We start from the raw sequence: 17411 nt of genomic DNA on the forward strand, positions 1-17411 counted from the left end.
AGTATTTCTTCTAGGGGCTTTTGATACACCATGGAGCATAATACACAAATATCTCTTTGGAATTATCATCTGGCAGGATACCACAGTATAATCCTTTCATTATTTCTCATTGGTCATAAATCTTACCATGCTTTCTGCAAACTCCAGAGTAAGAAAAATACTGCCAGACAGAGTTCTCAGTCAGTGAATACATGATTGTTTTATAAGTGTTGTCCAACTAATATTGTGACATAACTAAAATACTCATTGAAATTATCATTTTAGGTGTATAGGTTGTGTGATGTTGATAAGTTAAATTGTAATTTTAATTCACACAATAGTAAAAACCATTCATTCATTCAACTAATATTCATTGAGTGTCCGCTATGTCCCCAGTATTATTCTAGGCTCTTTAGATATGTAATTAAAGAAGTAGACAATACTTTCTCTGGTGAGGTTTATATCCAGTGCAAGATATATACAGATCCTGTTTCCTTGGTAGAGATTTTGACAAAGAAATAGGAAAATGAAAATATGAAGACTACTTAGCACATTGAGTGTCGTCAAGTTGATATTTAAATAGTAACTAAAAAGTAATATTTATATACGTATGTTTTATTATCAAGAGGAAAATTAAATACTGACGTACTCTCAAGATGACTAGTTTTATTAGTCATGAATTTAAGATTGTATCTATTCAAATTTCATTAAGGTTATTGGTGCAAAGCAGGAAGACATTAACGAATTCATAAAAAACAAATTTCAGCATTATGAAGTTATAGAAAAATAAAGTATTTCACCAACTGAGAACCTGTGAATGGCAGCCTTTTTCTCATTATGGAGTTGGCAGGTAATGACCGGGCAGAATACATGGTGAGATTGCTAATCAGTAACAATGCAGGCAATATAACACTACATCCAGTAAGATACCAATTCTGCAGAGCAAATTACTGAGAGAATGTGTTTCTGGTAGAAAATGTGTTTGCATTGTCCAGGAGATTGAAAAAGACAACTATGCAATCGCAGCTCTCCACAAACAGAGAGAAAGCCCTGAAATGTAGCATTTGCAAATTTCTGTGATGCTCTGATTTTGTATGTTCAATTATTGTAATGACTTATTTATTCAGCTTTGCCAGGAAAAAAAGCAAAATTATTACTGAAACATAGATACACTTAAGAAAATAATTCACACATGCAGAAAGATGGAGACAATATAATGAAACACATGTCCACGTCCCAGAGAAAAATATTAACTTTCTGTCATATTTCCTTCAGATAATGTCGTAGGTTTTGAAAACTATGTTTTCATAAAATAAATAAAATAACTAAAGAACACTGGGAATAACAAACTAGTCCTACACAATTTTTGAAAAAAAAAATGAAGACAAAAATTCTAAGATTTGGAAATATCCTTGATTAAAGTAAAAATAATTGAAAACTTAAAAAAAAAATGAGGTAACACCAGATGTTATTTATGTTTACCTGTGAGTCAAAAGAATAAGAAAAATGGCACTTTCTGCATTATATAGACATATATATTTGTGATTTTGATGTATGATTATGAGATAACTTCTGGCACCAACAAACCAGAGTTGGGCCATATTTCACAGATTAGGAACATAGTACTCCTCCAAAAGAGTATTCTCATTCAGATACCACCTGCAAGTTAAGGGGCCACCAAGGCACTCACCCTTCTGACTAGCTGACTATAATAAATTCAGGAGTTTCCACTATCTCCTCAGTTTCAATAACTCAATGCAATGACTTATAGAACTCAGGATAGTGCTATACTTATGATTACAGGTTTATTGTAGCAAAAGGATACAAATCAGAAAGAGCTAAAAAAAAAAAAGAGATGCATAGAGAAATGCCTAAGAGGATCCCAAGTAGGCAGTTTCCATTGTCCTCTCCCCATGGTTTCAGGACATGTCACCTTCCTGGCACATTCATGTGTGACAATACACAGATTGTCAACCAGGGAAGCTCACCTGAGCTTTAGTTCTGAGTTTTTATTGGAGTTTTCTTATACAGACATGATTGATTCAATTCTTGGCTATAAGATTAAACTCCATCTCCAGCCACTCTCTCCTACTCAAGAGATTGGGCTGATACCACATGGCTCAAAATTCCCAACTTTATAATTAAGTGATTGGTCTCTCTGGCTTGGCCAGCTCCTATCCTGAGTTACTTCATTAGCAAAAATTACCTAGGAGTCACCCTTCAGTCATCTCCTTAGCATAAATTTATCATCAGGTCTCTCTGTGAATAACAAAGACACTCCTATCATTAAGAAAATTCCAAGGATTTAGAGGCTACCTCCCAGAAACTTGGAAAAAGACACAATTTTTTTATTCCATGGAAATTTATTTTGATTTTTTTCTCCAATCAATGTATTCTAAAACATATTCATTATTATACAATATTATATTAACTATAATTGTTGTATTGAGAAAATCAGAAATACCCACTTTCACAAAGGTTATTTATAGTGGAAAAACTCTGGCTAGTAATTCCATAGTCCCAAATGTATGCTTTAAGTTGATGGAAAAGAGAAGAGTGTGATGTCCAAGTCAGAGGCCATTGGTTCCAGCTCTAACTCTGCTATATACTAACAAGATAAACGTCTAAGTATCACCTTGTCTTGTACACCTGAAACTAATAAATTAAAAAAAATAAATAAATAAAAAGAAAAAACAGAAGAAAAAAAAGATGATCTTGGATAAATCATAGCCTTTCTGGGTCTTACCTGACTATTGTAAAATAGATATAATAATAGTATCTGTTTTGCCTGAATAACAAGTTGGTTGTGAAGTTTGTAGGAAATGGCTAATGGATATAAAAATAATATTGTAAAGCTCTTTATAAATGTTCCTTTTAAGTCCTAGCTCTGCAACTCTTTACCTGTCTAACCTGATGAAAATTATAAGGAATCAAGGGGCACATAGATGCCCTGTGACCACATATCTGATTGGTTCACTTAAATGTACTCACTCTATCTTTTAAACAAATCTGACAGGAAGGTGTAATTATCAGCATTTTTGCAGTTAAGGAAAATAAAGTCAGAAAGATTAAGTACCTTGGCTGAATTCACATGAGTAACTGCCAGAAACTATTTAGGTGACACTTTTACATATGACCTATCTAAACGGTGTTGTTGAACTACATAATCTCTAAAATTTCTTCTAGCTCTAAAATTCCATGACTTTTTTCCACATAAAAGGATTGTAGACCATGTAGTCAAAACTGAAACAAAACAAACAAACAAATGTACTGATGACCATCTGACTTCAGAAGAGTAAGGTTCAAGGTGCTGAGAGGCACTGGGAAACAATATATATCAAACAGTGCAATTGTTTTTCACAGAAAGCTGATGAGTACTATGTAAGGTTATTTTAGTAATTGACATAGTTGGGGTTAGGCTATGTTATGTTATGGTAACATTAAAATATCAGTGGTTTAACATAAAAATTGATTTCTCACTCATGCTATATAACAAAACAGCAAGTGTTCCCCTCAGATATTTGGCAGCCCAGGTCACACAAAAGTTTAATCTTGATTTAAGCTTTCATGGAAAGGGAAGGTGGTGAAAATCATGGACTAGGCTTTAAAGTTTCTGCTTCAGCCATTTGTTTAGCTTCCAAGGAGTAACAAAGGACAATTTTACTCTGTGTCCAGAAGCTGGAAAACTGGACATATTTAGTAAACAGTTGTTAATGACTACTATTGTTACCTCCTTTCGGTTTTATAAACTTTTATGTTACAAATCACTTTCTTACACATTATTTCATTACTGATGACAATCAGAAGCTATACTGGCAATGGCTCGTAAATAAGCACACATCCCATATATAATTTGAATGCTGTGGTTTAAAATGTACCTATTGCCCTTTCCATTTCACTAGTGTCCTCTTGGAAGATAAACAAGTTTACCTGATCATGTAAGTCAAACAGATAGGCAACCTATGCTTTGACTTAAATAAGTTAATTATATGAAAATTTGGGCATTAGATTTTTGCAACCATAGTAATATTTTGAGGTAGAAACTGGTCATATCCATATAGTAAAACCATTTAGTTCAAGGTCCAGGAAAGAAATGAATATAGTGAAACAAGCTGGACATTTCTTTATTTTCTCTCACATACACTTAAATAAATGTTCCTTTTAAATGTTACTTAAATATAAGTAGGATAATCATGTTATTTACTTGGCCACCCGAGGACATTTAGAATGTGAAAGGAGATATTAGTAATTACAGTAAAACACAAGTATAAAGTAGGACTGTCCCACATAATATGGAATGTATTATCATCCTAAAAAGAAACTCAGAGGAAAACTAGCATTTAAAAATCAATATTTATTTTTTTCCCCTTTCCAGGATATATATACATATATATAAATATAAATAAATATGTATACACACTCACACACACACACACACACACACACACATACACACACAAACACACTAGGGGGTGGGTGCCAAAAAACTATATACAAGTGGACACTTGGTCAACGTTGCTCAAGCAGTAGTTTGCCATAATCAGAAGTGTCTGGACGTTGATGGTAACCACTTTGAGCACCTCTTGTAATTGCAGAAGTCAAACATGACTTGTATTCATCTTTTGTTATCAATATATATTGAGTATTACAATTTTAGTAGTTCTTTTTTTCCTTTCTTAAAATGTGTATACTTTTTTTGGCACCCCCTGTATATTATATGTTTTATGTTTAAAAATAATGTAAATATAAATAAGTTAATTTTCATGAACAACTTTTGTTTAGTGATCCAAGTCTCATTAAATAACTTTTAGCTGTATTCAAGATATCAAATTTAGAAACAAGAAGTATGCAATGAATAGAATCTCTTTAAAAAGTTTAATAATGATGGAAGTGTTTTATACATGGACTTGAAATGGAATAACAGAAAATTTTAAGGCAGAATTTTCCAGCTCTAACATTCTAAAATCTATGATATATTTTGTTTTCTCCCTTTTTTTTAATTTTGAAAAAAAACACCATTTTTCTTATATCATTTCTATTTCTACACAAATGAATAAAATGGCATTATTTAAGGTAGTTAATATTTGAACATGTATTATTCTATTTTAAAAATAGGAAAACTGATTTTTGAAAAAAATAGTTGTGAGATTAAAAGTGGTTATATGATTTTTAAAAAGGGAATTGGAATATATAAAGAATTTAAGGTAAATGTTTTGATAAATGAAATACTTTAATCATAAATAAGTTTTAGTTGTGAAGGAGAGGACTTAAAAGTTATCTAAAAACATATAAAAATGAATTCCAACATATTAATCATAGTGATTCCCTGAAAAATAAGCAATATATATATGAAATATTTTAAAAGCTAATCTAAAACATTAGTGACAACTTGACTACTTTTTCAGGATTTTCTGCTATGGGAAGAAATTTTCCTCTACCTTCAAGTTTCTTTCGGCTTGTCTAATAATCAAATAGACATGAGACAGATTAGTAAGAGAAAATGAAAAATCTAATTACATACATATGTATGGGAACCCTGTGTCAATGTAAGAAACATCCAAACCTTTAGAGAATTTTTATAAGACTTTATTTGAGCCAAACTGATGACATATGCCAGGGAGAAAGATCTCAAATGCTACTGAGAATGAGAATAACAGTTTTGTAGCTTTTTTATGCATTTGAAATTAAGGAGGGATCTAAGGAAGAATGCATGGAGGTGGGGAAAAGGAAGGCAGGGATTGGGTTACAAGATAGTTACCAAGATTCTGTGCTTTCCTGACGGTAGTTATGGCTTATTTCGAAGGTGTGTAAACCTAGATGCACAAAAACAATGGACAAGGCTTGCTTAAGGCAAAGATAAACCTACTAAAACGTTATATGCCTGGAGCGTGAATTCCCACCAGGAACTACCCAGTTAAAAATGTATGATCAGATTACCCTGTGAGATTACTTTCCATAGAACCCCTTTTTATTTGTACACAGTTGTCCTTTATAGCCATAGATCAATCCAAAGGATGCACTGATGACTAAACTTTTGGACGTATAGCATGGTCTCAGAGCAGTAGAAAGGCTAATTCGTAGAAAGTCTCAGTATCAACATCCTCTTGTTAACCATTGAGGATGGGACAATACTGTAACCATAGGATCTGAGTTGAGGCCAAATTTTCCCCAAAAGGGAAGGGCAGGTGAATGGAAGGCAGTCAGGTTTTATGGCATTCATTGCAGGAAATAAAAACAAAGTAAAACAAAACAAAACAAAACAAAAAACACTCTGGATAATTTATATTCTATGAATTATCATGATCCAAGTTTTGCCTTCTGTCTCATTTTTTGTATTTGGCATCTGATATAATACATGAGCCAATGAAAAGAGTATTAACAGATATATATATATATATATATATACACATATATATATATATATATATATATATATATATATATATATGTATATATATATATATATATATATATATCCATAGGATCTGATATAGGTGCCTGGTAAGGTCCTTTCCAGCAAGGTTGGGGAGTGTTTTTTATTTGGTGTCCTTTCTAATAAACAAAATCTGCAAGTGGCAGTTAATGACTTTTGAAGTCTTTGTCTCCTGGGAGCTTGCTGTGAAAGAATGTATTACCAACTTGGCATTTTCTTGACAATACCTTGGCAATAGTGTAAGATGTCACCTTTCAATAATGACAGCTCATAAGGTCCTTCATTTAAGTTCAGCTGAAATACACTGTGATGCACGAAGAAATGCAAAAACTGAAAAATGGAAAGCCAGGGAGCAGGGGAGAATCAAGCAGCTATCTTGGGTTTCCCATAGCTCCGACTATTTGTTTAATTTACAACCATTTTTACCCATACAGTGTACCCTACAAGTTTTCATCACTTATTTTACAATGCTTCTGATACAATTTCAAATCTTTGGAGGTGTTCCAGGGCCCTCTGAAACAATGCAAAATTATTCCTACATATATTAAGACCTACAAAAATAAGACCTAGCCGGACCATCAGCTCTAATGCATCTTTTGGAGCAAAAATTAATATGACCTGGTATTATTATATTATGTTATACCCGTCCTCACATTATATTATGTTATGTTATATATTATATTATATTAATTATATTATATTATATTACATTGCATTATATTATATTCTCTTATATTAAAATATAACTACATATATTTTAATATATATATATTTTAGTATATAATTTTAATATATTATATATATATTTTTAATATATAATTATATTATATTTTATATATTAAAATATGACCAGGTCTTATTTTAATTTTTGCTCCAAAAGACGCATTAGAGGTGATGGTCTGGCTAGGGCTTATTTTTGGAGAAACACGGTACTTGAACCCTTAAAACAACAATGTCTAATGAAAACTAAGAAATAATCAATTAATATTTGATGAGACAGGTTGTTGGAGCAGTTTCCAGTGACCATAGTCTCTAGGAACTTTCCCAGCACGTTAGAGTGATATCAACCGGCGATATCAGACGTTAGGGGTTTCCCATCCCCCTCCCTCCTCTGATACCTTGTTGGAGCAGTTTTCCTGTGGGCACAACCCTCAGGGGTTTTACCCTCAGAGCAGTATCTGGCCATCACAGCTGTTAGGGACAGACCTCCCTGGCACCCGGCCCGCTTTAACCAATCCCTTAGCCCCGCAATAGCAATGGCGCAAACCCCCCCAAACCCGGAAGCCCGACGCTATATAACCAAAATGCCCAACCCCAGCCAGTGCTCAGTCTTTGCGAACGATCCCGCTGAGCCCACCAGCGAAATAAAGCTGTGTTCTCCCTGATCTCTGTGTGCTGCTTGAGTTTCTCGGTCCTCGCTGCTTTCCACAACAAGGTAAAGAGCTAACCTGAGCGAGCTTGTGAGCTAACAGGATGAGACAGGCAAAGAGTTAACAGGAGTGAGCTTTTGAGTTAGCAGGAACCAGCTTAAAAATTAACTGCTTGGCTATGAATCCCCTGGCTAGAACTGCACCTGCAAGCTGACAAGCACCTTACATCCATCTAGATGGGAACTGAGCAGTTCCCACGGAAGGCCAACTGCAATGACAACCCCCTGCAAGCTAACTCATCATAAATGGGAACAGAACGGTTTCCTGGAAGAAGCCCCCTGCAAGCTGACAAGCACCCTGCATCCATCATGGATGGGAAAGGGACAGTTCCCAGAGAAGGCCAATTATAACAGCAGCCCCCTGCAAGCTGACAAGTACCCTACATCCTGCATAGAAATAGAAAAATATAAAACCCCAGCTAAACAGAAACCCACTTCAGCTATCTATTCTAGACTTTGTCCTGACAACTTCTCTGTCAGTGCTTCTTTCTGAATTATGCCCCTCTGCCTCAGAGCACCTGTCTACATTAGACTCTGCCCCCGTCAACTCCTCTGCTGGTGCTTCTCTCTTTTCTAAACAGAAACCCACAGCAGCTCTCTTCTCTAGACACTGCCACGGGCATCCTTGCTGCCCAACTTTCAATAAATCTTTTCTTGCTTTCTTACTTTTCTGAGTCTTGTGAATTCTGTGAATGACCAGAGGTATCAAAAATAATAATAATAATAATAATAATAATAATAATAATAATAAATACAGTATTTTTTAGCTTGGACATTTTAAAACCTCTAGAAATATTTTCCATAGACATAAAAATCAATTATTAACATGGACTTATTTTGGTAAAACCCAGGCAAAATAAGACATGTCTGTTTAATCAACAAATTTAACCTAGCTTTTGTTTACTAAGGATTGAACTTAGATCACATGAACTTGAAAAGCATTTGAGTTAGTTTCTACATATCTGAGAATTTTAAAACACTCAATCCTATGAGCAGTTGCCTTTCATTTGAATAATATCATGTGGAGGTAGAAAATTCTCTCATATTTACAACATACACATATAGACAGACACAAACAGAATCATGGTAGCCAGGAGAAAAACTCACTAGTTTATAAAAGGACATTTGGATCCAAATTTTACCCTGGAGGCATTTACACTTTATATCTGTCCTTGACAAGTCAAGTTACAAATGACCTATCCCCTTTTAAAATAAGGACAGCCATTTTTAATACCTCAAAAAATTGGGTTGACACCTAAATGACCTCATAGGTTGATCCATTTATCTAAATACTTTATCTCTCCCTCTTTTTTAAAAAAATAAATCATTTTACATAGTTTCATTTAGCTTAGAGGAGAAGGCCTTTTTAGATTCTGAGACAGTCTCTAATATTTTTCTTTCCATTCATTCTGCCTAATTTTATAGCCATCCTTTTCTGAATTAATTTAGAAGTATCAGAGGATCCTCATTTCAGCCACCGTAGAATTAACAGGAGGATGACTCCCATGGGGCTTGTTGGCCTCAGAGGCACAGATTTCCCATATTAATTTTTTTTTTTTTTTTTTTTTTTTTTTTTTACTGTGGAAATACTTTATTTTTTTCATTACAATTTCTCCCAACATATGCCAGAATCTTTTTAGTGTATGGGTTTTCCACAATATATGGGGCAAAGGCAGACAGAGTTATTCTTGGACGTTGTTGATCACTTTTGCTCCCATATTAATTTTGAGATCTTCTAGTGGAAACCAGTCTTTACATGCATGTTTCTGGATGAGCCAAATGCAGTGAATATCCCTGGAGGACCCCTTTATGACCTAGAGGACATTCTTCCTCGGGCAATGCCACAAAGATTCTTAGTCACCTAGGAAAACCCAGGCAAGGGCCAGTGAGTGCTTACCTATGCCACCAGAACATTGATGGTTTCCAAGGCAAAGACCCTTCTCTCAGGTCCCTCTCTGGGTGAACCCATTCCGAGGGACCCTGCCCATCTCCTGCCCAGCCCCCGCTGATTTTTCTGGGATCACTTAGCTACCCCACTGGCCGCTTCTTCGTGCTCATCTCCATCACTCTAGATTTGGGGATCTGCACAACTATTGTCACCTACTGGCTATTTGGGTTGGGGAAGCAAGTGTCCTATTTCAGAGCTAAAGAGAGTTCAGTTTCTTATTTAACCAGCAAAGATTTTATTCAGACTCTCAGTAAGCAATCAAATAAAAAAGGCAAAATTAAAAGCAGCAACCCATTTTTGTTTTCCTTTCCTTAGTTTATCTAAACCCTTATCTACACGGAGGATTTTCTAAAAACAATTCAAATAAGTCATGGCCTGCTACTTCGAGGAGGGCTGGAATTCTGAGAGAAACTCACCCAAGTTCACCGGATGTGGAACAGGGAGCCAGGGCAGCAGAGTGGGCCCTTGCTTGTACCTAGTACCAGGTCCAGGTCTGCAGGGTGCTCTTGGAGGGCTTCTTGGGAATTCTGCTGACTACACAAGGAAATGTCAATGTAAAAAATGTCCAAACCGGTAGAAAATTTTTCTAAGAATCTATTTGACAACATATCCCAGGGAGCAAGATCTCAAATGCTTCAGGGAATAACAGTTTTACAGCTTCTTTTATGCATGTAAAATTAAGGAAATGAAAGGAAAACAATATGGAGGTGGGCAAAAGCAAGGTGATGATTGGATTACAGAATAGTTAACAAGATTATGTGCTTTTTTGAGGGTGGTTAGAGCTTATTTTAAAGGTTTCTTAACCTTGATGCATAGAACAGGGCTTGCTTAGGCAAAGATAAACCTTTTACTAAAGAAGTTATATACCTCGGGTGGGACTACCCACCACGACCTGCCCTGTTAGGAATTTAAAATCAGATCACCCTGGGAGGTTACCTTCCATAGAACCCCTTCTTTTCCCATGCACATTTGCATACATAAGGGAGTCAGAGACCCCACATACATAAGAGGTTCAAAGACAAAAAAGGAAAATGAGGTATTTAAGGCATTCTGAGCTAGAGATGGGATAAAGACCTTGAGGCTTCAGAAGGTAATTGAAGGCAGAGCGTATGTTCAGTAACTGGTAACTTGCCCTGCCATACAACAGATTATCTCTAACAATCTCGTTATGAGCAAGGCCTCTCATTAAAATTCTAGGTAGTTAAGGGGAGGCAGAAGTTTCTCTTGAGCCTGCAGGAGCTTGGTTGCCTTTACCTCTAAACAATCAGTAGAACCTCTACACTGCATTTGAGATACTAGAAACCAAGGGACCCAGGAGGTAGACATAAAACCAGTAGCACATGGGTCTCCCATAAATACCGCTCAAACCTAAATATTAAATAGCACTTGAGGAAATCCACCTCATGAGAGTCAGCAGACACAACGGTCCAGTTTACCTTTATCTGAAAATTATCTGTTAATATTACCCTAACAGACATTACAAAAATATTTTCAAATAATTACTAAAGTGGTTTGATAGAACAGTATAGGCAATCAGGAGAGATGGTATTTTTTTTTTTACCCAGCAATTAAATGGCCAAGAAGTGCAACAAAGAGAGACATATGTAAGGCAGGTGTACTTGTGGCAAAGAACTGCACAAAATGTCAGAATGAGTAGAGACCAGTGCAAAAAGGAAGAAAACAAAGGGAAAGAAGTGCGGGAAGAGATATTGTTCAGTACCTTATTGCAAAGAGGAAACAAAAGGACCCTACAGATGTAGAGACTATGAATTTAACAAAGAAATTATCAAAAGCACCTGATAAGAAAGACAATAAAATGCCTGTCAATGACAACAAATGCTACTTCTGTAAGTTCTAATGGCAGAGGAAAGTGAATGAAAGAGTGATAAGGCCCAAATCCCCTTTAAAAATGCAAGATGAGGTAAACTGAATGAAAATGAACAGAAACAGAAGAAAGTCACATTTCCTTTACTGTTAACATTCTTTCAGATTACACTTAACTGTCAAATATTTGCAATTCCTCTTTACGCTTATCCACCACCTTCACTTTTACATGTTCCTGAGTAAAATGAGCATTTTATTTTCCCTGGCATCACTCCATCTTCCTCACTGATCGTCTCAGATCTTTCTCCTTTCCTTTCAACTATTATCTCTTAAAGAGATTCAATGCCAGTCAGCATTGTTGTTTAATGCAGTAAACCTTCAATTTTATAAGTATGAAAAAAAAATTAAGAAGAAAGTGTAAGTTGAAGTGTAATACATTAACAGGGAGATTGTGTTCCATATTTTAACGTTAACATAAACACAAAACAAGAAGAAGCATACCATTCTAATTGTGTCTTTGTAAGGAGAAACTATGATTGTTTTATCAGTATTAGAAATAAAACTCAGCTGATACATATGGGTTTGAGTATTGTTACATTACCCAACGTGGCCTATCTTGTATAATGTTTAAGAGGACATACTTTAACACTTTCCTGCCTCTTAAGATTTAGACTTGGAAAATAACAGTAAATTTTAAGAAAGAATAATTAAAGGAAAGAATCAGATTATTAAACTCCAATATATTATTGATGTAGCATATTTTCTTTGTGAGTGAGTGCTGGGATCGCGTCTTGTGAAACCGAAGAATGCAAGCACAGACCAAGGAGAAGCAAGGAATTGTAAAAGAGGATAGTTTATTAAAAGTAAAGAGTAAAGAGTCACAGCTCACAGAATGAGAGGGGCGTTCTTGACTGGGTTGCCCAGTGACTGAGACAAAAGTTCTTACATTTATACCTTCCCTTGCCTGCTTGGGGAAGGGGGCTGGCACCTTCTAATGGAATTCATCTATCAGGTTTGTCCTGTTTGCCCATTCTGAAAGGATTAACAAACCCATTTCTATCTATCAGATCTGCTCCTTTGTCCAGCCAAAAGGGATTTATGAGATAATTTATTAACCTCAAGGTGTGTTCTCATATCTTTGTCCTAGAGTGAAGGAGACATTCTAGAACCTGGAGTTTCAGCATATGGCTGCCTTTTGTTTATTCCACCAAGGACCTCCCAGTTTACCTAACAACATGCTAACTAATCTGTCTCATTATCAGGAAATTCTTTTTATCTATAGAATAATGTATAGCACAAAAAAATGCATGAATTATCCTATTTGAAATTATTTTCTCATCATTTTTCAAATTACAGATTTCATATTATAAAAAATAGTAGTAACAATAATAAAAACAACTACAAGGTGAATATCCAGATAGTCTGCCAAGTATATTATTCATAATAGAATATGAGCAGCAAGAATCAAACTCAGCTCTCGTCATGATCATCATTCTATTCTTAAGAATTAAGCTTTATTAAAATTTTGTAAATTGTCTTGTAAAACAAACATGCTTTTAAATCACATATTCAAAAATTTTACCAATATTACTTACATTTATATTGTTATTGATAAGAATTAGCTAGCATTCAATTCATTTATATTTATCATTATTTCTTATTTTCAGATAAACTGAGAAACAGTATCAGAGAAAATTTTCCAAGAATGTATTCACATATATCTAATAATTCACTATTTTTTCTGTTATATCCTGAGCAATTACTTTTGTTTTCAATTCTCATCTCTACCCCAGAATTTATATGCTTTTTTTGTTGTTGTTTAAATTTAACCTAACTTAAATAAAACATTCTGAAATGTTATATAAAGTAGCTGTTGTGACCTACTGAAACTCCAGAGTTGGTATAAAGATTAGTATGAAGGGAAAACACTGAGCTACAGAGGATGAACAAAGAAATCTTATCTGGACTTCTCTTATCTGACTAAAGCAGAGCTGTCTGAAAATACAGCTGCCATTAACCCACCACTGAGGGAGTTTCCTATGAATTCAGTTGCTATGGAGACAGACTGTCCACTACTATTAGCATCAAAAAGGCCCAATAGAACCTTTGCTTCTCATTGAAGCCCTAAACCCTCCCACACCTTTTGTTAAATTTGGTATACAAACTTTTATCTCTGGCCATTCAGTGAGTACTTATCACTAACCAACTCCCACATGTCCACGTGAATGAACTTTGTTTCTTCTCCTGTTAAGCTGTCTTTTGTCAGCTAATTTGCAGGTCCCCATCACTGCACCCAAGTTGGAAGCGGAAAAAGGTTTTCTTCCCCAGAGTTTTCATGACTAGCATAGGAGGGCTGGGACTCACTGCTAGAAACAGAGACTGCAGCTTAGCTCCCAGGACCTCTGACCAATCCAGCAAACGTAAACACTTTTACTAGTCAGACTCCTAGATCTCTGCTTGGGGTCTGGTTCAGCAAGGACAGCAAGAGCCTCTTATATTTTCTAAAAGGAAGTTTTTCAAAATTTAGAATTACAGCAGAAAATTTTTGATTAGAACTAATGCTCTGGATACTGTGACTCGTTATATATAGCCATGGTATCCTGTTTATCTGTCTTTTGTGTTGTTGCTTATCATAAGGAGGAGAATCATAGGCCTTATAAACCTATTGTTCTAGCCCATATCACAGGCTGCTGAATTTGTGACTCACCAATAAAAGTAGATGAGGTTCTCCTTCCACCTCAGTTTTGTGTCCTTAGAACTTGGCTTTGGATGCAGAGAGAGAGTTCGCTCTGGTTTTCTGACTGCCTGGGATGGGCTGGGGGGCAGATGGTCAGATCTGTGTTGATGTAAGAAACATACAAACCTGTAGAGAATTTTTTTAAAGAGTTTCTTGGAGCAAAACTGACAATATGTGCCGGGGAGCAAGATCTTAAATGCTCCCGAGAATAACAATTTTGCAGCTTCTCTTATGCATTTGATATTAAGAAGGGAATTTAAGGAAGAGTATGAGTACAAGGAGGTGGGGAAAGGAAGGCAGGGATTGAATTACAGAACAGTTAGCATGATTATGTGTTCTCTTGAGGGTGGTAATGGCTTATTTAAAAGTTGTGTTAACCTAGATGCACAGAAACAATGGACATGACTTGCTTAGGGCAAAGATAAACCTTTTACTAAAACATTATATATGCCTGTGGCATGACTACCCACCATGACCTGCCCAGTTAAGATCACCCTGTGAAGTCACTTTCCATAGAATTATTTTTTTCATCCCCATCAGTGATTGGAGGTCAGATTGTGTGCCTGAGAATTTGCAGCCAGACAGGCAGAAATATGGGCATCCTGAACACCCCATTCGTGGCTGGCATCTTACTGACCATTACCAGCTCTCAGGTATTTCATTGCAGTCTAAAAAAGAAAATCTTGTCTCATTCCTGTTGCCTTTGCTACTGCCTGTAGCAATGGGGATTCTTGTGTTCTCTCTCCTTGGCTATTTTTTTTTTTAATCTTTTGTTTGTTTTTTTATTGTTACTATTTTTTAAAGGTTGTTGTTGTTGTTGTTGTTGTTGTTGTTGTTCATTTTTTTCCTCTTTGGCTATTTTTATGTGTGGGGGTTGCATCTTTTGGGCCCTCTTTGGGGACACCTTTTGTGTCCATGGGTAAGCCATAAAAAACACATTGGTTTGAGTCAGATGTAAAATGAGTATACTCTCTGAACCTAGGTTAGAATCCCAGGCTTCTTAGCTTGGAAAGTACCTCTAAGGATGATTTAGAAGGTCTATGGCTCCTTTGATAAAATGTAAATCCCCCAAGCTGGCTCCACTAAGACCCCCCTTTCCTACTCTAGCCCCTCAACTCTCCAGTTATTTGAACTTGAGGGTAGGTACCACAATACACTTCAGGGGCTCTTAAGGGACTCAGTGACCCTCAAAGAAAATAAATAGACTAACTGGAAACAAAATTTATTCCACAGTCTCCATAAGATTACATGTCAGGGCACAAGAAAATGTTAAAAAAAAAGTATCTACAAATATTGATGGAAAGCTTTAGAATTCATATTGAACAGGTGACAACTTCTTCCCTCTGCCAGAAATTCAGATAAAAATTTATACTGGGGCAAAGAAGATAATTGACTCATATATAAACGAGTGAATTTTATATTCCTGTATTTATGACTGACTCATTACTAAAATTTTATAATGAAAGCCATTAAGATCTCTACTTTCATTTGTCTATCTGTATGTATATACGGGTATATTATATTATGCATAGGTGATATTTAACTATCTTTGGAGGGAATTACCAAATTAATAAAGGAGCTCTATTCTAATTGGCTTAGAGAAAAATAAGCCCTTATATAAATTAGATAGTTCTAAAACTCACAGAAATGTAGGAACTAATTCAAATGATTTTTAAATTCATGTGATTTGGATAAGCCGTTGGTGAATAAGAGTAGTTTAATATAGTTGGTTTAATTAAACTGGCATGTCTTCAGAGCTGACAGCATTAGCTATTATACAGACATGCATTTTTATTCTACCGGGGCTTACTAGACAAATATGCTAATATTATATCTACTAGATACTTACGATTATAAAACTTATAGATTTAATTTTAATAAAATTGAGTCATGGTTCTGACAAAGTTTATTTCAACAATAATTTGTTTGATAATATGTTGGTGTAAAAGTAGTTTCCAAAATCTTTTTGGTAACTTGAAATCTTAGAATTATACTAAGTAATAGCTATTCAATAAATATCTAGATTATTTCTAACTAAGTTAAAATGCTGAAGCATTAGTTGCTAATCATATATGTATACATATAGACTTCTTGCAGAGAAACTAAGAAAATTTGGGTCAGTTAATGAGCTTAATGGTCAGTTAATGGTCTTTCTATCGCATTGAAAAATAGACTATAAAGAAGTCCATGTCTCTCAGCGGCAGAGGGCGCCATGGTGGGTGGCGAGGCGGCTGCCGCGGTGGAGGAGCTGGTTTCAGGGGTGCGGCAGGCGACTGACTTCACCGAGCAGTTCGGTGAGAAGCAATGGAAGGCCCGCATGGAATTCATCCTGCGCCACCTGCCCGACTACCGAGACCCACCCGACGGAGGCGGCCGCCTGGACCAGCTGCTGTCCCTCTCCATGGTCTGGACCAACCACCTCTTCCTGGGCTGCAGTTACAACAAAGACCTTTTGGATAATGTGATGGAAATGGCTGATGGGATTGAAGTGGAAGACCTGCCACAGTTTACTACCAGAAGTGAATTAATGAAAAAGCATCAAAGCTAAGGCAGAAGAGTCATCACATTTTCATCATCAGCTACAGGCTCAGAAAGGAGGCTGGGATGAATGTGACACTGGCCACAGAAGGTCTCTTAAGACTCCTGGTACTATCAACATGGAGGAGAGAGGCGGCTGAAAGTGGCATTTTAAAAGGTCTCCTCCTTCCAGTAGCTGTCACTGTAAAAGAAGGCATGGATATTTATGTATTTATAAATCATGCCCTTTTTTATTTGGCTTTTGAATATCAGTCAGACTTTTTGTTAAAAATGTGTGTTTTTTTATGTTGATGTAATATTGGCAGGTAAATTTTACAATTCAGATTTCTCAACAGTGTACCTTTAAGTGTAAAAAAAAAAAAAGTACATGTCTCTAGAAATTGTGAAATTTATATATTCATGAAACTTGCTAATCTACAAAATACTGACATATGATATGTAATTCATAATTGTTTATTTCATAGTTTGTAAAATGAAGGTTACTGTTGGATGAAAAATTATAACCAATGCATGCAAATAAAAC

The 17411-nt window shown here is 35.6% G+C and overlaps 1 protein-coding gene across 1 annotated transcript; it reads left to right on the forward strand.

Moving 5' to 3' along the window:
* Positions 1 to 16562: 16562 nt before the first annotated feature.
* LOC308508491 (CDKN2AIP N-terminal-like protein) lies at positions 16563 to 16954 on the forward strand (the record flags this gene model as incomplete). Its single annotated transcript, XM_081075258.1, has 1 exon — positions 16563 to 16954. The coding sequence occupies one exon, from the start codon at positions 16563 to 16565 to the stop codon at positions 16896 to 16898; it is 336 nt and encodes a 111-aa protein (XP_080931384.1). The 3' UTR covers positions 16899 to 16954.
* Between the last annotated feature and the right edge of the window lie 457 nt (positions 16955 to 17411).

This window comes from Rhinolophus hipposideros (genome assembly GCF_964194185.1).
Source record: "Rhinolophus hipposideros genome assembly, chromosome: 2".
NCBI classification, from domain to species: Eukaryota; Metazoa; Chordata; class Mammalia; order Chiroptera; family Rhinolophidae; genus Rhinolophus; species Rhinolophus hipposideros.